Below are 22,446 nucleotides of genomic sequence, written 5' to 3' on the forward strand. Positions count from 1 at the left end.
TCATCTACTCATCCATCCACCCATCCACCCACCCATCCACCATCCATCCGTCCACCCATCCATCCATCCATCCATCTATCCACCCACCACCCAGCCACCCACCTATCCATTGCCAGGCCCAGGGCTAAGTGCTGGAGGACAGAGGTGGCTCCGGCTCTCAAAGAACTCCCAGTCTGGAAGGTTGTTTGGATCCTGTAGGTTACGGTGGTAGCTTATGTTCTCCTCGACATTTCAAGATTAGTTTCTTCCCTCACAAACAATCTGGGGACAAGCAAAGGCACCTGGTAGCAAACTCCTTCAGCTTGGGTTGGGTGGTTGGTACACCTGCAAGTGATAGACACAGGGAAGAGCACTGACATCCCGCAAATTCCTGAAGGTCCCGATACGAAGTGCTGAGTAGTAGTATTTTGGTGCCTAAGCTTCCGGGCAATCATGGGAGAGGATTTCTGGTTTCCCTCTGGATGCTAAGAGGTAGCAAATCTTCTTTTGATGGATTAATGGATCTAAATGTCATGAGGGCCCCTGATTTACAGCCTACATTCTCATCTGCCTTCCGTAGCCTGGCAGAACTTTAGAGGAAAGTTCTTGGGCAGCAGGGTCAAGTGAAGGATGTTCTTTTAAAGCAAGAGGAAAACGTTGTGACAACACAGGAATGATGTCATGATGGAAGACCCCTGACATGCTCAGCAACTCTGAGGAGGGTCAGCAACTTGGACCCCACCTGCTCAAGTTCCAACTTTCAGCCAGACACCAGCCACAAAGAGCCCTCCCTTCCACTGAGGGTGTGCGATAAGCATGCCCCATGCAGATTTGCCACCGCGGGGGGGCGGGGGCGGCGGACTGCTGCCTCTGTGGGATCAGAGGAGCATCAGGAGGACACTCTCTCTGCCCCAGTATCTTCCTACTGGCCTGCCCCTATGCCTGGGTGGTCCCCGTTAGCAGTCAGTTCATTTGAGTTAAAGCAATGAGGGTGCTAGAGATTCCTGCAGAAACCAAGGAAACCAAGGAGGAAGGGGTGGCGGTGGCAACAGTGCCTTCCCCATGCCCACCCCATGATGGTTCCACTTCCCAGACGGCCTTACTCTCTGACAGCTCGGTAGGAGCTGGGCCTCAAGGAGCTGGTACATAGGACAGGTCATTTTTTTAAATTGTGGTAAGATATTTATAACATAAAATTTTCCATTTTAATCATTTTTAAGTGTACAGTCAGTGGCACGTTCATGTTGTGCAACCAACACCACCATCCGTCACCGGAACTTTGTCATCATCCCGAATTAGAACTCTGTGCCCATTACCTAATAGATCCCCATTCCCGCTCCCCAGCCCCTGGAAGCCACCATCCTCCTTTCTGTCTCTGTGAATTTGACTCCTCTAGGGACCTCATATAAGTGGAATCATACAGTATTTGTCCTGTTGTGAGTGGCTGATTTCACTAAGCATGATGTCCTCAAGGTTCATCCATGTTGTAGCCTGTGTCAGAATTTCCTTCCTTTTATGGCTGAATACTATTCCATTGAATAGATGGACCACACATTGTTTATTCATCTATTGATGGACACTTGGGTTGCTTCTACTTTTGGGTGGTTGTGAGTGATGCTGACATGAACCTGGGGGTACAAGCATCTGTTCAGGACAGAGCACTTGTGATGGGAGCCAGAGGGCACGGGGTGGAGGGAAGGGTCACCAGAGCTGCCGGGCTGCAGTGGGGGCTCTGCCTTCTCCAAAGTGACCTGCCTCTGGTTTGATCATCGCTCACCCTGTGAAGTTCCTCAGTTGTGTGGACACCCTGAGTGCCAAGACCAATCTTCTCCATAAGTGGTGTCTCCCCCAGCATCCCAAGGAGGGAGGGAGATGCAGGGGAGACTCGAGAGCTATCACAACCTAGCTGACAGGCAGCCGAATCCAGGACTGACTACCCTTGTTCTGGATTGTTTCAGTGACCAAGCCCACCCATTGCCTGGTGGAGAGGGGCAAAGATGGCACAGCAGAAATGTCACTGTCCAATGACAATGATATCGACAACGCAATGCCATCCTTGTCAAGGTGAGCTTTCTTCATCAGAACCAGTCAGTGAGTTCCTCATAAAAGTAATGGCGAGACCTCAGAGGCCTGCCCCTGGAAGCGTGGTGTTGCAGTGTCTGTATTGGTCAGCTACTGGCCCAATAACGATGCATAACAAGCCAGCCCAACTCATGGCTTCACATGGCAGCGCTGACTCTCCTGGATTTGGGGGTGGCTGGGGGCTGCCTCATGCGGCATCTTGGCTCTCTCGCCCTCCTCAGGTGGGTGGCCTCACTGGGGTGGCTTCTTGTTCTGGAGAAAGAAGCAAACAAGGGGGAGAGTCTACCCGCCCCCCCCCCGCATGTTCACAGCCCCTGCTTTTGCTGCTCCGCTAGCGTCTCACTGGCCAAATCAAGTCTCAAGGCCAAGCCTGAAGTCCGGGGTCAGGGAAGCACGTTCTACCTCTGTGGGAAGAGCTGCAGGTCACTTGACAGAGGATGGGGACACAGAGAGGGGTGAAGAATGGGAGAAAAATCTGCCACCTCTCCAGAACGTTCCAACAAAAGCTGGATGGCCACCGCTCTTGGGTTCCCCTCTGGCCCTGGAAGGTAGGTTTATTTGTTTCCACTGTAAGGTGCTCTGATTGATGACAATCCCCAAATCCTGTGACTCTTAATCAATGCCTGATGAATCATACACATGCAAACAAAATTCATTTTCTGCCAAGATAATCCTGAAGGCCTCCAGTGTCTCTCCTTTATTCCCAAAGCCCGTGCAAATGCATCTTTTTTGTTCCAGGCTTACTGGGAAGTAAAAGATTTTGTCTGCGGGCTGATGGGTATTAGCAGAGCTATATGGGGCTTGAGTGGAAATGCGGAATGTGTGGATCAGCCCGAGCTGTGCTGGCAGGGTCTGGGAGGAAGAAGTGGTGTGCTGAAATTCTGCCCAGGTTGTGGCTGTCATCTGCCTTGACTGCCAGACTCGCTCTTTTTGGGGTGTGTGTGTGTGTGTGTGTGTGTGTGTGTGTGTGTGTGTGTGGCTATGGATAATGCTGTAAAGTTTCCTTGCTCTTGGCTGTTTCTGAGAAGGGCCTGGATTACTGAAGAAAATCCAGCTTATGTGTCCAAGGGCAAAACAGGCTGTTTATCTTTGGCTCGTACATGCTTCTCACATCTCCTGAGGTTTGTCTCTAAGTAGGATTTATGTCTCCCCATATGGAAGGTAAAAAACAAGAGGCCAGCATTGAGTTTGCAAGAGGCGATGCAGCCAGCACATGGCTTGCCGTATGCTTAATGTGGATTTAAGAAAAGAGAGGGTTTTTAAAAAATTATTAAAAATGGCAATTTTGAAAATCTGACCTAATGTTATTAAGTTATCTTGACATGGAATGTGTGTGGCTGGAACCTTCTGATGGGATTTGGGAGCTGGGCTGCAGCGGGGGGCTGGGGACACATTCCTGAGGTGCGCTTGCCCCTTTGTGGAGCTCAGGTACATGAAGGGGAGACACAAGTCTTCAGAGATGACTGTGCACAGAGCTGTGGTTCTCAACCAGGGGTACACTTGGCAAATTCAAGAGCCATTTTTGGGTTGTCACAATTGAGAGGAGGGAAGTGCTTCTAGCATCTAGCTGTTAGAGGCTGGGATGCTGCTAAACATCCTACGGTGCACAGAACACCCCACAACAGAGAGTCATCTGACACCTGCTACAACGTGGATGAACCTTGAGAACACTATGCTCAGTGAAATAAGCCAGACACAGAAGAACAAACACTGTCTGATTCCACTTACATGATGTCCCTAGAGCAGTCAAATCCATAGAGACGGAAAGTAGGAGGGTATGTGCCAGGGGCTGAGAGGAGGTGGGAATGGGGAGTCAGTGTTTAACGGGGACAGAGTTTCAGTTTGGGAAGTTCAAAGAGTTCTGGAGATGATGGTGATGAGGTTGTATAACAATGTGAATGTGCTTAATGCCCCTAAACTACACACTTACAAATGGTTAAAAGTGTTCTTTGCATTTACCACAATGTTTAAAAATGCTGAAATAGAAACAAAAACAAAACAGAACCATTTGCCCAAAATGTCAGTAGTCCTGGGGCTGAGGAACGCTGGCCTGAGTGGTGTGGGGACAGGTTGGCGCTGACTCACCTGAGTAGCTGTGACAGTGCAGGGATAAATGCAGCCATTTCACACATGTCACCCAATGTCATAACTTACAGAACAGCGGTTGCCCAAAGTCCCTCCCTCTGTCCCCCCTATACCCACAGTCCCTGCCCCAAATTACAGCAAGGTGGCCCCACAACCCCCAGGAGCCTCAAATGAGCTCACAAACCAGGTGGTCACCCAGAGGATTGTCATCCTTCCTGGTTGTCCTGCTGTGGTTTGATATCACCTGCCTCTGCTCTCAGCCTAGAGGGAGAGCCTATGACTGTGCCCATGTGCTCCCTGGACACACCCAAGCTGCTTTTTGGGGAATAACCCCCTCAACACTATGCCACAATGTGTCACCAGGGCCCCCAAGCAGCCCTGCTTATGCCCAGAGTCCCCAGAGTCCCCCAGTCCCAGCTCCTGCAGCTGGTACCCTGCCCCATGTAACTGTTTGGGCCCAGCTCCACTCCAGAGAGCTAGGAGCACGTACGTGCCAGCGCTGTATCACCTCCTCTGATCCCTGAGTCAAACTCTTCCCACCTTCCTTAGTTTCCATCAGCATCTGGGGAGCAGAGACCCAGGATGGGAGCACCTCACAGCCCGGTCGACTCTCGGTCTGTGTGCCCGGCTCTACCACTCTCTTCCACAGGCCCACGCACCAGGTGGTGTCAGGGTCAAGGTGAAGGGTTCCAAAGCCCAACTTGTCTTTTTGGAAAGTAAATTGGCTCACAAGAAATTTGGCCTTCTCACTGGATCTCATTACCTTTGTGATCTAACCAAGTGCTTGGGGGGAAATTGCATGATGATAGTGGTTACGGTGAAAGGCTAAAGGAAGATGGGAATTACAGACCCGTAGACCCGAGATGGGGAGTTCTGACTTTGATTATGTTGTCAACCTTGGACCATTTTAAGTCAATGATGCAGCCTCTGGTTCTAGAAATGAGTTTCTGAGTTGGCCTAGGGCCCTCCTCTCATCTCTCATCATAAAATTCTTTTTCATCCAGTGGAAATCAGCTTGACAGTTACACATTTTTTTCCCCCATTTCAAGCTCACTCTCTCAACCCTATGCTCTGGTGAAGGCTGGGCTCTCAGAAGCCCCTGGAAAGCCCTCGTCAGGCTTACTTGGGAGTGGGTGGTGCCCACGGGAGCAGAGAAGGGAGACCATCTCTCTGGGGATGCTGTGAAGGGGGCTGTCGTGCTGCAGGGAGAACCGCGGCCCCCCTGGCTCAGCTGCCCCACCTACCTCTTTGGGGAACAGGGATTGAAAGATACATAAAAATACAAACCATACTCGAAATAACTGAAAGGAAAATATACATTTCAGAAGGAGATAACCATAGCAATCACTTTCACTCAAAGGTAATAAAAATATGTATTGTAAACATGAACTCGGAGATTGGAGGCTGCACGCTCCGCCACCGGAGAGACCACATTCTGAGAAAAGGCAGAGACTTTTAGAGTCACTCTTGACAGATCCCTCTGATAAAAAACCCGAGAAGGGAAAATATGGGAGGAAGATGGAGAGTTATGAGGGGAAAATAACAAACAAAACTATGACAAAAATTGAGAATACAAATTATATTTACAAATTTCCCCCTGGCTGACATTCTGCCTGGAATGTGATCACATGCCATAAGGTGGCTGGTATGAATAATTCACAGGGGCCGGGGTTATTCTGGACCGAGCACAGAGCGTTCTGAGGTGTGGTGGCACCGACGGCCTCGTGAATGTCTTACTCCGAGCGTCTGCTGCCACGTTCATCCCCTGCAACGATCGGTCCGAACCGCCACTGTGACAAGCAAACCAGACAAGCCTCTTCCAGCCTCAGCAGCTGGGCTGTCTGCAGAAAGCCATCCAGGCTCCTTGCTGGAAACATTAATTTCAGATGGAGAAATGGAAATTTCTGTCCTCTCTGCCTTTTTTGCTTTCTGTAAGAAGAGAGCTACGATCTCGGCTAGTTAAATGTTTCTCCATCCCTGCCTGGGTGGTGTCCTGTGATGGCCACTCCCAGCTCAGCAAACACCCTCCAGTTCCCAGGTTTGCCCTGAGGACTCCACACACACTGGCCCAGTTCCTGTCTGTCCCCTGCCCTTGGTCCTGACTGCCCACCATCCTTCAGTCGTAATGGATGACCAACCTGAGTCCTGAGTACCTTGTGCACTTTCTGTGTCCTTCCTTACCAAAACGCAAATGAGATGCCATTGTTCACTTATCGAATTTGCAGAAATCAAGATAATAAAACTCAGGAAGAAAACCAAAATACTCTTATTTGATTTGGGGAGGATGATACCAGTACTCTGCTGGTCCATAGGCAAATTGGAATGAGCTTTTTGGAAGCAATGTGAGAATGTCTCAAGAACCTTTAAAAAGTTCGTTCTCTTTGTTTTTCTTATGGGTTGAATTGTGTCCCCCAGAGACATACATCCAGATCCTGAGCCCATGAGTGTGACCTTATTTAGAAATAGGGTCTTTGCAGATGTCACTTAAGATGATTTACGGTAGGCCCTTAATCCGATATGACTGGAGTTCTTGTAAGAAGAGGAGAGACACAGAGACACAAGGGGAAGGCGCTATGAAGTGATAGAAGCAGAGGCTGGAGTTACGCGGGACAAGCAGAGAGACACCAAGGATTGCGGGTTACACCAGAGGCTAACAGGCATGGGACAGATTTTCTCCTGGAGCCTTCAGAGGGAGCTCCACCTATTCACACCTTGATTTCAGACTTCTGGCCTCTAGAACTGTGAGATGATAAATTTCTGTTGCTTTAAGCCCTCCGGTTTGTAGTACTTTGTTACAGCAGCCCTGGGAAACAAATATAGCCTTTTTTGTCTAATTTTTAGGAAGAAATCTTATAGCTCCTTTTTTTTTTTTTTTGGCCACACTGCTTGGCATGTGGGATCTTAGTTCCCTAACCAGGGATCAAACCCATGCCCCCTGCAGTGGAAGCGCAGATTCTCAACCACTGGACCTCCAGGAAAGTCCCTATAGCTCCTTATTTACCAAATTTATTGCATTTCCTCCCAGGCACATACACCACATTTCCCAGTCTCCCTTGCAGTTAGTTGTGGCACATGACAGAGTTTGGCCAGTGGAATGCGGCCAGAAGTGACGTAAGCAACAGGCCTGGCCAATAGAAACCTGGATTCCCTTCTGAGCTGCTCCCTCTGGCTGGAAGCAGACACCTAGCTAAGGACCCCGAGTCCTGGGGGTGGTGGGACCCACAAGATGGAAAGAGATCATCCCAAACACCTGTATTGAGCTCACCTGTTGTGTGGGTGAACAATGGCCTTCTGCTGAGATTTCGTGTGTGTGTGTGGGGCGGTCCAGAACTTAGCCTAGCTTGACTAATACAAGGAAGTAATCAGAGATAGATAAAAGCCAAGATTCAGGGACCAAGATGTTCCTATGCCCCATTTTACTCACTTGGGGGTTCAAAATAAAGTCACTTTTCTTTTCATAATCAGGTCAGCGTGGCCCCAAGTCTTTGTCCTTTGAATCCTTGGGCGGCCATTCTTCTTGGGGTGGCATCGGGAGTTTCTCAGATACTCCCCACATCTGCCCTTCCCCACTGCTTCTTGCCTCCAAGGGGTCAGCTGTAGTGTAGGCAGATATGGTAGGGGGTCCCGGGAGGAAGAGAACCAGGCATTCATCGCTTTCTTGACACAAGAGAAGCCATTTCAGGTCTAAACCATTTTGTGATCTGAGCCTGGCCACAGTGTTTGCCCTTGCACAAGAATGGGCCTCAGTAGTTAATGATTTCAAGGGAAGAAAAGAAGGTAAGAACAAACAGCTATTACCAGACCAGGGAAATAACCATATTGGAAACAATAAATCAATTGTAAAGGTAAAGATTAGCCTGGAGTACATTCCTGAGCTGTTTTGCAGGATCCAAGCCCCCTTGAGTGCTCGAGTGCTTGACCACCAGATTAACTAGAGCCTACGGAATGATGATGTTGACTTTTGCTGACCCTTGTGACTTCCATCAACTAAAGCTCGGACTCTGTCGACCTTTGCCCCAATTCTATGCTGAGTTCTCCTCTGCTTCAGCCCCTTCATGAATATGCATGTACCCTTAGCTTAAAACTTCCTCAGTTTTGCTGCTCGGGGAGACACTGCTTTGGGAAAGATCCCCAGTGTTCTCCTTACTTATTGCAAGAAATAAATCCTTCCTTCTCCTGCTCTTGTGCATTGTGTGTTTTGGCTTGATACCCACCAAGAGGCAAACCCAGTTTTTGGGTAACAGTAGCTGCTGTGGCCCTAAAGTGTGGTCAGTGTGCCTGTGCCTGGTGTTCATCGGAGCAGGGCAGCCCTTCTCATCTGAGTCATTCAACTAACACTGCCGGTGTGTCTGCCACCCTACCAGGCTCTGTGATCCCTGCGGGGCAGAATCAGAAGACGTGGTCCCTGTCTTCACGGAGTTTCTACCTAGGTAGGGAAAGGGACATCAAAATAAACACTGGTTTGGACTTCCCTGGTGGCGCAGTGATTAAGAATCTGCCTGCCAATGCAGGGGACACGGGTTTAAACCCTGGTCCGGGAAGGTCCCACATGCCGTGGAGCAACTAAGCCCGTGTGCCACAACTACTGAGCCTGTGCTCTAGAGCCTGCGAGCCACAACTACTGAGCCCACGTGCCACAACTACTGAAGCCTGTGCGCCTAGAGCCTGTGCTCCACAACAAGAGAAGCCACCGCAGTGAGCAGCCTGCACACCACAACGAAGAGTAGCCCCTGCTCGCCACAACTAGAGGAAGCCCGTGCACAGCAACGAAGACCCAATGCAGCCATAAATAAATAAATTTAAAAAGAAATAAAAAATAAACACTGGTTTGATTAGAACTACTCTGTATGCTGTGAGTAGAAAGTATAGGGTCCCATGAGAGAGGGTAAAGGTAGCGTGATTGTAGTTTATCATCCAAACCAGGACATTTTGGGAATGTAAGAGGGTAGTGTTAATAATATGTCCAGGCAGAAGGTACAGCTGGGGCTGCCCCAGGAAACCAGGACATCCGGTTACCCGGAGAGACTTAATCCAGCCCACTACAAGCCTTCTCTGGCCAGCTTGCTCCCAGCTTTGAACCAGCCCTCACCCATAGCTATGCGTAGATAGCACAGCCTGGACATGTCACCGCAACAGCACATTTCCCCAAGACTGGACCTAATCACGCTTTTCAGGAAGCCATGTCACTGCCTCCATGCTGGCACTGGCGGGCTGGAGAGAAGCCCCTGGGTGCGCTTAACACAGTGGTTAAGAACTCAGACCTCGAGGCCGTGGGTCCCCCACTTCCCAGCACTGGGAGCACCTGGGGGCTCCAGGCTGCTGCCAGCTACCACCCCTGACATTCTAATGGTGCAGCCTGGGCATCAGGTCTTTAAAGGCCCGCGGGTGATTCTGATGTATCAAAATTTGAGAAACTGCTAGTTTGAATCCTGGTTCCACCACTTGTTAGCTGTGTAGCTTGGCAAGTTCCTTAAGCTGTCTGTGCCTTAGCTTCCTTATCTGTAAAATGGGGGCAATAGGTGTGTTGTAGGCATTGAGTTAATATGTGTGAAGTGCTTAGAACAAGGTCTGGTCCATAGGAAGTATGCTATGTTAGCCATCATTATTACAATAATTATTTTAATAAGTACTAAATCGAACACTTAAGAACCTTCCAATGGCTCCACAAGCAGGCTTAAGGTCCCTCAGGATGTTTTTGGAAATGAACTGGAGGGTGTTTGCCATATGTCTTTGTAACCAAAGGTCTAGCCTGTTGAATTTCATTAAACCAAGTGAAAGTCCTGACTTAAGGCAGCAGCCCCAAGGGTTAGCCCACAATAAAAAAAAAAAATTTTTTTTTTAAATTAAAGTCCTTCTCTATGGGTCACCCCTCCACATTTTTCAGTTACTGTCTGTGCCAGGATACATGGCAATGGTTAATGATGTTGATTTGCAGAATGCTAGGAAGTGTAGACTCGGGAAAATGCTTCTGCTATGAGAAAAAGGCACAAAATGAAAGGTTTTGTTAAACAGTGTTTATACAAAATTGAATGATTCTCTTTTGCAAAACCTTACAAATAAGTATGTCCATTTATAATAAATATTTATAACATATACTGGAAGGCTATACAAAGAAATATTAAGAGCAGTTATGTGTGTGCAATAGAATTAAAAGTGTTTCTTCTTTACTTTCAAAATGATGTTTCAGAATAATGTTATTTTTTAATGTAAAAAGCAAATATTATTTTAAATATATATATGCCAAAAAGAAAAGGCAAGAAGGAAATACATAAAATGGAAACAGTAGTTACTCTGGGCTGTGAACTGATGGGTAATTTTTTTTTTTTTGACATTGACATTTTCCAATTTCCTCCAGCAAATATCTATTACTTTTATTTTTTAAATTTAAGAAAAATTGTCAAAATACTATGTGATACTGTTTAAAATGTCAAATATTATTTCTGGGATTACAATGCAGGGAAGGTGGTGGTCCCTGCCCCCTACCCCACATCACCCCACCCCTGGAGCAGATGGTCTACACATTGGGCTGTTTCTTCTAACATTCAGTTCAGCATTTCTACATGGTGTGTTTCTTTCTTTACTTTTTAAAAATCAGTTTACGGTCTGATCCACTGACATCTCCCGTGAAAAACGAGACATCCCATTCTGACGTCTCCCTCCCACCCCAAGTGTAAGGTTTTCATTTGGAAAAAAACAATTTAAATTATTTGGAAAAAAGAAATCCACTTTTGAGGCTCAGGCACGCATGCTGTGTTTTCCAAGAAGCCTCTTTAATCTTCCTAGATGGAATTTATTCTTATAGCAGTTTGTTAATAAAAACAGCCTTTACTGAATTCTTACTGTGTGCCTGGCACTAGCTGATTTGACACTTATAACATCTCTACGAAACAGAAACTATTAATTTCCCTATTTTACACATGAAATTGGGGCTGGGGTGTGTTCAGCACCTTTCTCTTGGGTCCCAGGACACAGAAACGCCAGAGTGGGGATTTGAACTTTGGTAGGTGTGACTCCCAAGGGCCCAAGGAGGTTCTCATGGCTCCCAGGTCCTAGCCTTAGACATGCTGGTTGGACTCTCGCCCAGCCCTGGCCAGCAGGGGGATCTTGAGAAAGCTATTTAATTGCTCTCTGTCTCAAGTTCCTTACTGGTAAAGTAGATCTAATACAGGAGGCTTAAAGGAGGTTATTAGGAGGATTAAAGGAGTTAATTCTCATGAAAAGGGCTTGGCTCACCACAAACACTATCAGGATTACAATATTTTAGTTACTGGCACATTCTCTAATGCCCCCCATTAAAGGCAGAGGCAACGGTTGGGTTAGCCTTGGCTCCCCCAGGACCTCGTGCTCACTGAGAACTTGAGAATCATTGATGAGATGTGAATATTACATAAAATAACAAATGGGGAATTTAAAAAGAGACAGTGGTGACACTATTTGTATTTTCATAAAGGTAGAATCTTATTGTAGGCAATATTATTAAAATAAAAGCTTATAAAATTCCATTTGCATATTTTTTATTGGACAACAAATTTTCTCAGTATAGTCTCTATCATAAAAGCTTTCCTTTTTTCCTCTTTTTTTTTTTAAGCGCTCTTTCTGCTCTGGGCCTAGACCACATCCCAGTGATTCTACCTCCAGGTTCTAGGGGAGGAAGACAGGGCTCACATTAATGAACTCGTGACTGGGAAAGGTACTAGCTTTCGTCCCTTCTCTACAAGGGCTGTGGACAGTGGTGTCTGGTTCAGTGAAGCTCAGAGCAGGGAGCACCAGGCCTCCAGACTGATGGGTCAGGGCTCTCGTGCTGCAAGCTGGGCCCAATGGTGACTGGGCCTGAGACACATTTCCTTCCAACTCCATCACTCCTCACCTTGCTCCAAATTCTAGGGTCCCCAGACAGCTCTTCACCACCCTATGCAAAACAGCCCCCAGAGTGGGAAGGAAAGGGCCGGGGGTGAAGGATCCACTTCTGTCCCCTTCCTTGTGTGTTTCCTTCTCATCTGGCTGTTTAAGGCTGAGGCTATGCAAAAATTCTCAATTCTGAAAGGAGAAGTGTGGATAGTAGGTGAAGTTTATTCAATAAGAGAAATCTTTTACCATAGTCCCCATGCTACTCAGGGGTCACTCCTTTTTAAAATGGAATAATATTATTGTTTGTTTGTGCTTCCCAAAACCTTAGTTGTTCAGTGTAAAAATTTGTACATAAAATAGAAAGATATGCAATAGGAGGTGAAAAGCACATACACAAACACCGCCATATTTTTAGACGGTGGAATGGGCAGAGAGGGAGACGGGCTCGTTTGGGTTCTCAAAGCCAGCGTCTCCATCTGCGGGTGCTGTTACTTCCCTTTCTCTCTTCTCACTTCGCTGTCAACAAAACATCTGACCTGCAGGGGTGGGGGGTGGCTTGGATTCTGCTAAAAACAGAGTAATGATGCTCAGACAATGGCAAAGTACTTTATTTTTGTTTCTTTTAAGCTAATTACAGATTTCTCTGGAAAGGGTGGGAGCTGGCTGGTCTCCCTGCATGGAAAGTAATAGCTCAGCGAAGCACCGGTTTTCTTGAGTTGCTTGACCTCCAGGCTTGATCCTGATTCTTGATGACAAAACACATTCAGTGCCCTTGATTGATTTAGCGGAGAAACTGCAATATTGGAGGATGGAACGCAGCCTGTCCTGCCTGCAAATGGAACGCCTCGGCTGTGATGTTCTTGTGTTTTGAGAGAAGATTAGCCAACAGCTGAGCTTGAAGGCTGTGAAAACCCAGCCTCCTTGGTTCTTCCTGGGCAACGTGCTATGTTCCCAAGGCATCTATTCAGATCCTTTCCCTGCCCCAGTTGTTATCCCAAATTTACCCCTACATGTACCCCTGACTTCTGTTGTATTTGACCTACACACTGAGGTTTTTTATAATTGTTCTCTGCTCACTTTGCTGTTTCTTTGGCTTCTGGTTGCCAAATAGCCCGAGATTTTGGGCTGGAAGGGGTCTTCTGCTCGACCTTCATATTGTAAGACAAGGTCCCCCCCCAACCCTGTACAGGAAGATCAAATGTTATTCTGTTGTTTCACATCAGAGCTGGGCCTAAAAGCCCCTTCTCTCTCCCAGCTGCACATCGGCAGCCTGATGTTTACCCCCAGCAGGATTTCATTAACACTCTCTCCCCTTCCATAGCTTGAACCAGATCAGGTTTTACGCATTTTTTGAGATTTGTAGAACTTGTTTTCATGATTAAAGTATCTTATTTAGAGGCTTTGGGGCAAGCAGGAGATGTCCTTTCTTGTGAAGAATTGGAGATATTGGGAATCAGAACGGCAGGTCCAAGTGGCTGGCCTATCACACGCCGTGGTAATGAGATCACCCAGGTGAGAAAAGTTAGCCCTTGACTTTCCAGCCTGTCATTAGTCATCAACGCTCACTGCCTTCTGGAAACCTGGAGCCATGCTTCCAAATGCTTATCTGGGACTTGAATAGAGCCGCTCATGGCACACTGGGGAGAGGTTTCTTTTAGAAGCCATGATGCTGTGAAATGATTCAAGCCCCTTCTTGAAACTTCAGGTTGGGAGCTGGGCTTTCATCTGCCCATTTCTCGTTTTTACATGAATCACAGAATTTTGACCCTGAAGTGTCTTTAGAGGTTCACCTTCTTTAAGTTTCTGTTGTCTCAGATGTGGAGACTGAGGACAGAGGAGGGCAGAGGCTCTGGCAATTCTGCAGGAATTGGTGGTGAGCTGGGGATAGAATGTTTTCATCTAACCCTCAGTCCGGGACATGGACCCCAAAGGCCTCTTGGTTCTGGGGTCACATTTGTAAAACAGTAGAGGGTGTGTTTTGTTATGTAGTTTGGGTGTTTTGTTCTGATGTATTAGATGGAAGATTGGATAATTCCTTCATAGTATTCATTTGTTCAGTACGAATAGTTATTGAGGGCCCACCATGGGGCTGGAACAGAATCATTGGGGGAGAATATGGCCTAATATCCTCAACGAGAATATTGTCCAGTATCCCCACATCTGACTGATTTTAAGTTATCATCAGGGTTACCTGATTAAAAAATAGAGATCCTGAATCCCTGTCCTCCCTCTCGCTGTGATTCAGTAGGTCTGGATGAATCTTTATTTTAAAATAGTTTCCCAGGTAATTCTGACAACCTGCCAGTTTTGGGTTCCACGGGCTCCGTTACTACCTTCACTTAGAATGTCAGACAGGGTGAGTAGATTTCCCCAGGTGACATACTTCATAGGTGAGGAAACTGAATCTCACACAGATTAAGTGGGTTTTCCCCTGTCACAGGGCTAGTAAGGAATGAATGCGTTTAATGCTGCTGCTTTTCTGTAACTGCTGCTTCCTGCAAGAGTGCCTGGGGACACTGGCCTTCACTGTTGTGTGCTGCAGGGTGATGGGGCAGAGCCGGAGTTATGCTGCTGCCCTCAGGTGAGAGTGGGGTCTTCTCAGGACCCTGCAGTCCTGAAGCCTCTGCTGGTGACTGTGGGGGATATTTTGTCAACACAGAGAGCAAGGAAAAGGCAGATTTTAGCCTCTATTTCTGTTCTGGTGAATTTGCCCTGAGTTTTAATGGGAGGATTGGGCTCATCAGGATGTAATAACCATATAAATGTTTAGAATGGTAATGATTTAATCCAAGAATTTTAATTAAATACCTGTGATGTGCTAGGTGAGAACGATCTGGGATTGCACTATTCACTCAGCTGTTGAAAGGAACACAAATGCCATCAGGATCCTTATATGGGCTGCCACATTGTGTCAAAGCCCTAGGAAACCACACTGAGAAAAAGGGTCTCTTCCAGAGCCCACCCTGAGGTTTTAGATTAGTAAAGCACACAGGGCTGCTAGATCTCGCTCCAGCTACAGACGCATCATTGCTGGAATTGTATTGGGCACTCACTATATACCAGATACCTACACGGGTTAATTTTATCCTTCAAGGTGGGTATTATATTCACCCAGTTTTATAGTTGAGGAAACTGAGGCTGAACTAGTTACGGGATTGACCAAGGTCACAGACATGGAAAGTGATACAGCTGAGATGCAGATACAGGTGGGCCTGACCTCAAAACCTAAATGCAGAGGGGAAGACGAGCCTCTTTGCCTTCTGCCCGGCTTTATCTAACGGTTACATCTGTGTATCACTAGACACTATGTTTATTGAAGGCAGGCACCGCATGCTGCTTGGGGTTTATAATCCCTCCGCACGGGACATAGTTATCCACAAACTGTAAATACGCAATGTTTATGGAATACAGCAATAAAGTAAGGCAGGAGGCGTGCCACGCATAGAAATCTGTAGCGTTTAGTTGTTTGCACATGAAGCTCTATCATAATAAGAATAAACCGTGCAGAAAATAAGATGGATTAAACAAAAAATATAATTGTCGAAATTAATTTTTTCATTTAGTGTTCCTTGAAAATAAAAAAGAAAATCTGATTGATACTGTGGAGGATACTACGCCCCCCCAATACTATCTTCTTTTGTAATGTTATCAATTGTTCTTTCTGAAGCTTTTGCTGCTTTTTCAAAATCTGGAAGAAAGAAGGGGTTGAATCCTTTAATTTCAGAAGCATGTAGGTCCATTTGTAATAATAAAAAGCTTTTTTCCAAATAACACAGTTTCATTTATAGGACTGACTTTGATATGACGCGTCTATTATACCAACTGCCATAAACTCTAGAAAGCTTAATTGTGGTAACGATGGTAACGGGGAGGCAGGGACGCCTCTCGCTGTCTCCTGGGAAGCATGGCCAGGACACTCTGAGGAAGTTTGGCTTATTAGCCACGCCGTAGATCGCGCTGCATTCTGGGTCTTGGCAATATGGCGTCCTCCTTGATGTGCTGATGAGAGGAGTTTCACTGTAGCTTCAAACCAGAGGGCAAAACTCCCCAAACCCAGTAAGCCCACATTACGGGTTTTCTCCGCGGCTCCGTGTCGCCTGTTTCTTAGGACTCGTTCTCAGGCAGGAGAGAGCCACGGGGCCGGAGGCCAGGACCGGCCAGGCCGCGCGGACCCGGGGCTGAGGAGCCGGCTGCGGGCAAGCACGATGGGCCCGTCCTGGCTCTGGTTGCAGCAGCTCCGGCGAGTGCGAGATCCGCAGGGCTGAAAGTGGCTGTAGGAGACCCGAGGCGCTCTGAACCTCTTCCCCTCGGCCGAAGACCTCAGCCCAGTCGGCAAACCGGCACCAAGAGCGGGCGGCCTGCCTGTCCTCGGATCGGCTGAGGCGTTGGAGACCGAGAGCAGGGTCATCGTGAGGCCTGGAATCTCGCACGCCTTTGACAGCTCCGCTCGCAGCCCCTCCGGGAACGGACAGCCTCAGAAGCAGCCGGTGACTTGGGATCTGGGGGCGTGTGTGTCTGTGAGGAGCTCCTTGGGTTCCCTCATTTCCCACCGCTCTTCCCACCCCTTCTGACTTCTCGCGCAGAGTTAGAGAAAAGGATCTCAGACTTCTTGCCTCAGCGAGGATCTCCGCACACTCTCCATCCATTTCTTTTTCTACTTTGCCTTTCTCTGTTTTTTATTTCACCAATTCTGGTACACACTAGTTTTTAAGGCTGGAGGTTCTCGAGCGCTTGCTGCCCAGGACTCCCCCACCCCCTCCCCCGCTGATGGAATCCGAGATGCTGCAGTCGCCTCTCCTGGGACTCGGGGACGAAGATGAGGCTGATCTTACTGACTGGAACCTGCCTTTGGCTTTCATGAAAAAGAGGCACTGTGAGAAAATTGAAGGCTCCAAATCTTTAGCTCAGAGCTGGAGGATGAAGGATCGGGTAAGTGGATTGAGCCTGCGTCTCTTAGACCTTGATAGCTTTTACAAGTTCAGAGCCAGAAATATGTCCTTGGGAGAGCAGCGATATTTTTTCTCAGCCACATGTTGCAAGTCAACCAAAAAGCACAAACCATTTCAGACTCCATATTTTTATTGTAAATGGAAAAGTCTGTTTTGGTTAGTAGTTATTCACTGGATAGTGTTAATTAGATTCAAAGTAAGTTCTAATTCAGACAATGGAAGTTAAGCAAGTTAGAAAATACAGCATTGCAACTATTTACATGCTCTTTGATATACTTTGTACTGTTAAACTTTGTACTGTTAACACTTAGAGGAAAGACAACTTGGGATATAATATTTGTCCCAACGTGGTTAGTCTACTTAGTGGCTAGTTTACTTTTTTTGCCCAAGCTAGGTGGAGTGCAGAAGTCTAATATAGTATGCTAGGAAACAAGATTACTGGCAAATGTTCAGCTAGTAACAAATTAATGCAAAGTTATTTTAAAGTTACAGTGAACTTCATCATAGACTTCTAAACAGTTTGTCTTGAATCAAGACTTTCATACTTTTATGTGGTGTCGCGATACTGTTAGGTGGAGACAATTTCTCTAATAGTAGAATATGATGGGTTGGAACTTGGGTCTGGTAGGGGGTCCTCGTGGTGTTGGAGCGTGGATAGTGACTTAAGAAGTTAGTAGGAAAGAAAACAGTCAATTTTGTTAAACCTGTCCTTAATCAACCACCATCTATTTCCTGGCCTCCAGAGCAAAAGGGTGGGACCGTCTCACCCATACACGCTTATAATTTGTTTTGGATTTTTTTTTGTGCTTTGTTTTCTCCTTCAAGACTGTCTTTATTGATTTGAACATTTTAGCCTAAGAGGGGTAGTTGGTGGTGTAATGCAGTGTGCTTTGCTCTGGGTTTATGGATATGTTTATATAAGATTGTTGTTTTTAGTGTATGATGTTGAACGTATATAGGATTACCCTTGTGGTAATTCTAGCTAGTCAGTCACTAGTAACTTGTGCTTCAGTTGTTATTAGGAAAATTTGTTTCATCCAAAAGTAGTTTAGGGACTAAAAAGAGATGGTCATTGGAAGAGATTGTATAAAGTCTGTCTTACGGACATCTTTAGTACTAATTATATGGTTTAAAGCTTTTGTGGTTCCTATGCATATATGAAGAGACTTATTTTAAAAGTAACTGTAATCTTTTTTTTTTCCCCATTCTATTTGGAGGGCTTTTTTTTTTCTTTTCTTCTGAAATGTGATTCCCTTTGCTACTCTAAACCCATGCTTAAACTGTTCAAAACTGATTGATGGATTTATTTTTGACCTTTTAATTACAACAATTGGTGAATGATTAACATTCCCTGATAAGCTCTTCATAGGTTATTAAGAGGAAGAAAAGTTCTGGGAGTCTGAGTAATTACTGAGATTTTGACTTAGAAAGATCCAGGGGAGAAAGTTTGCTGTGTCCGACCTTCGCAAGTTGTTTAAAGAAGATCAGCAGCTAACATTTTTAGTTAAGTTTGTGAGAGCTTGGCCTCTGGACATCCTTGTATTCTCTTTCCCCTGGTTAGACCCTGAGGGGACCTTTTCAGCACACTATGCTAGGATAAAGGGTATAGATCCAAATGATGCTGAGAGTTGGAAGGTAGCATAAATGAATGAAACAGGCCAGACAGAAGGAGAATAATGGCACAGGTTCATAGATAAATGGCAGCTGAGGTTTGACTCGTGCCTGACTTTCTGGAGGCTGAGATCAGTGAGGTGCTGAAGAGCACAGGTTGCAGCTCAAGGGGCAGCTGGTCCTGGTCAGGTCTCCCTCTCTCTCTCTTTTCTTTCAGAAGCCAGAAAACTTTTTTTATTTTTTTAAATGTGAAGTTTGCCAATTTTAAAATATTGGAACTAATTCAGATATTACAAAACACGAAGCAGTCCATTTGTGGGGTTGGCTCTGGCCTGTGGGTTACCCATATGTGACTTCAAGATTCTAGGACTCTTGAGCACATGGGCATGATGCCAGACTGTTTCCCTGTGCTGGAGGTGATCTCCAGAAGTCAGATGATGCAGCATCGTTGTAAGGCAACAGGTGTGGACCCGGTTGTCCTGTACCAGGACCTGTGTAGGCTACTTCTTCCAGTGGGCAATTGACTGCCCTAAACGCAGACTCAGTCATTGCTTTTTTCTGTGATCCGTATGCAAGTCCACATACTTTTTTTAAAAAAATAAATTTATTTATTTTCTTTATTTATTTTTGGCTGTGTTGGGTCTTTGTTGCTGTACGCAGGCTTTCTCTAGTTGTGGTGAGTGGGGGCTACTCTTCGTTGCGGTGCGCAGGCTTCTCGTTGTGGAGCACGAGCTGTAGGCTCGCGGGCTCCAGTAGTTGTGGCTCACGGGCTCTAGAGCGCAGGTTCAGTAGTTGTGGCACATGGGCTTAGTTGCTCCGCGGCATGTGGGATCTTCCCTGACCAGGGCTCGAACCTGTGTCCCCTGCATTGGCAGGCAGATTCTTAACCAGTGTGCCACCAGGGAAGTCCCAAGTGCACACACTTTTATTGTATATGTATCAGTAGTTACTTACTTTTGTCCTATTTAGTGGAGTTGTTAAGGGTTCCTAAAATTGACAACTTTACCAAAGTTGAGTGATGACTCCAAGTTTTTTGCCTCTTGGCATTTGGCATCCTCACAGAACTACAGCACATGCCCATTCTCGGTTGGGATTCCCACAGTCTTGGTATTGAACCATTCCTGGTTTTCAGATGCCACTATTGTTGCATTTTAATTACCAAGTTACTGTAAGTTTAATACTGTTATTATCAAATTATCAAGTTTGTTGTTTGGTTAGTTCTGTGTGTAGTAAATATGTATATGCCTCACTGGCATTTTTGACTTGTGATTTTCAAATAACTAGACATGTGAATTACAGTTCAAAGTGAATCATTCATAGACCTATGGCTAAAACAGATTTGTATATAACTCCGCCATTTATGTTTTACTGTGATACTTTATAGTTATCACAGAGTTCATTTTCTGGAAAGCGGGCATGTGGAGATAATTGATCTCAGATGGATCTTTACCTTACATATGTGGGATGGAATCAGGGAAGCCTGAGAGCTATTGCTCTGAAAGAAAACCATCGACAGAGACACTATACCTGCCTGTATGTAGGAGATGTAGCTATAAAATGATGAAGCCATTTCCCAAACCAGTCTTTAGACTTAGTCACCTTGCTTTGTAGCTGTATTTGAATAAACCATGGAGGAAGCCGAGTAGATACATTAAACTGATATATGGATAGTCAAATGTTTAGGTTGTCTTTGGAGCAAGGGGAATTAGTAATACTTTATAACCCTTCTTTACTCCTGTTTCCTCACTTTGCATCCTCTCAATCTACTCCATTTAGGCTCTCTTCCATGCCACTCAGACTGCCCTCCACAAGGTCACCATTTGCTGCTAAATCTAAATGTCACTTCTCTGTCCTTATCTTTTCGACTTCTCAGCAGCATTCCAGGGTGGACCACTCTCTCATTCACACAGCTTTTTCCTCACTTGCTTCTGTGTCTTCCTGAAACTCCAGGTCTTCCTCTGAGGTCACTAACTGCTCCTCCTCAGACTCCTTTGCTGGTTGACAGCTGAGCGTAGAGTGTTCCAGAACTTGATCTTGGAGCCCTTTCTCTTTTCTCTGTGTACCCTTGCTAGCTGATCTCATCTAATCTCATGGTTTTATGTGCCGTCTACGTGCTATGACTCTTGTCTCAGGTACCTAATTGTCTGCTTTGCCTTGGTTTTCTCCATCACAACACACTGTCATCACCACCCACTCAGTTGTTCAAGTTGTAAATCTAGAATTTATCTGTAATTATTTCTTCTTCCTCTCCTCATTGTACTGTGTCATCAGCAGAACCTGTCAACTTTGCCTCCAAATTGTATCTTATATCGGACCACCTCATTTTGTCTCCACTGATGTGAGCCCAGTCCAGGCAACTACCATCTTTCATCTGGATAGCTAGAATCGTGTCCTGACTGGTCTTCCTGTGTCTACTCTTGTCCTGCAATCGATTCTTCACGTATTGGTCAGAGGGAGCTTGTTAAAGTGTAAATCAGATTCCATTACTTACCAGGCCGCTTGGAGTAGAACACAAACTCCACCCTGGTTCACAAAGCTTCATGATCTGGCCCTGCCTGCCTTTTCTGCTTCTTGGATGGAAAGGCCTGGAATGCTCTTCTATCTGACCTTTGCATACTTGGCTCCTTCTTGTAGTTTGCACCCAGCGCCTAGGTCACTTCCTTTCCTGATCACCCCATCTTAAGCAGCTCCCCAGTTGCTCATGATCACTCTTTATGTCTGTGATATTTTTCTTTATACCCTGACCCCCAGAAGTGAGCTTTTTAATCATAAAACAAGGACCTTGTTTCTGCTGGCATAGAGGACAGTGCTTGGCACACAATAGGGATTCAATAAAAATGTACTGATGAAAAAAATGAATCATTCACCAAGGGCTTCCACATAGATTATGTCTTTTAAGGCTCAGTAGTAGAGATCGTTATCTATGTGTGATTGATGAGGAAACTGGGGCTTGATTAAAAGGCTTGCGTGAAGAGACATAGTTACAGGGCTCCAACAGAGGAAGCAGAATCTGAGAAACACAGCCCAGGTAAAAACAGACAGGCAAAACTGTATCACAGTGTCTCCACTGGAAAAATCCTGCTGAGAGGCCATGGAGGCTGAAACAAAATGTATGGAGAAGATGAGGCGGGTGGTGGTCAACCACCAACTGAACGATTCTGATGGTGCAGCCTAGCTGTTCTCACCGTGTGCTCGGTGCTCTCTCGGGTCCCCGAGGTGACACTGTTTTCATAATAATAGAAGATGTTAGTTATTGGCGTTTTCCCCATGTTGACAGCTGCGCTGATTGTGGGTGGGTAAAACTGCTGGTGCCTGAGCTTGAATCAAGATGGTGGCATCTGACTGTGCTGGTGGTTATTGTTTTCTTCATTGCCACATGCTCTCAGTAAAAAAAAAAAAATCCCAGTTTCTCTTCAGAATGCCCTTGATAAAGCATTAAAATGATTAGTTTTCTTAAATCTTGGCTCTTTGGTACACACCTTTTTTATCCTTTGCACGAGGTATGGTTGTCTGAGGAAGAGCACCTGCGGTTGCCGGCTGCGCCAGTTGCTACCCTTCCTGAAACACAAGCTGCACCTGGAGGAGGCTGGCAGGCTGGCCCTGCACGGTCAGGCTTGGGTTCTGGCGGACATTTTCTGGAAAACGAACCAAGTGAGCTTCACTTCAAGGAAAACAACTGACAGTATTTGTTGCTAGTGATAAAATTTGAGCTTTCAAGTGAAAATTAGAGTTTTGGAAAAGCTGTATCTGCCACTGTGAGCTTCCCGGCTTCCCAGTACTTAAAGATGTTTCTGATGAGATGATGGTGATATTAATGAATATGATCTTTTTTATATTGTAGAATGAAATGTGTCCACGTTTGGAACATCTGCATAATTCACTGAACCAATAT

At 46.0% G+C, this 22,446-nt stretch overlaps 1 protein-coding gene across 2 annotated transcripts in view; it reads left to right on the plus strand.

The window, feature by feature from the left end:
- Positions 1–15,972: 15,972 nt before the first annotated feature.
- Positions 15,973–22,446, plus strand: part of RPTOR (regulatory associated protein of MTOR complex 1) — a 344,118-nt gene continuing 337,644 nt past the window's right edge. For both annotated transcript variants that reach the window (XM_059998020.1, XM_059998021.1), the window contains exon 1: positions 15,973–16,923. In XM_059998020.1, the coding sequence (XP_059854003.1) occupies positions 16,762–16,923 (162 nt within the window). In that variant the 5' untranslated portion in view covers positions 15,973–16,761. The remainder of the gene's footprint in view (positions 16,924–22,446) is intronic.

Source organism: Delphinus delphis, chromosome 19 (assembly GCF_949987515.2).
Source record: "Delphinus delphis chromosome 19, mDelDel1.2, whole genome shotgun sequence".
Classification (NCBI taxonomy): Eukaryota; Metazoa; Chordata; class Mammalia; order Artiodactyla; family Delphinidae; genus Delphinus; species Delphinus delphis.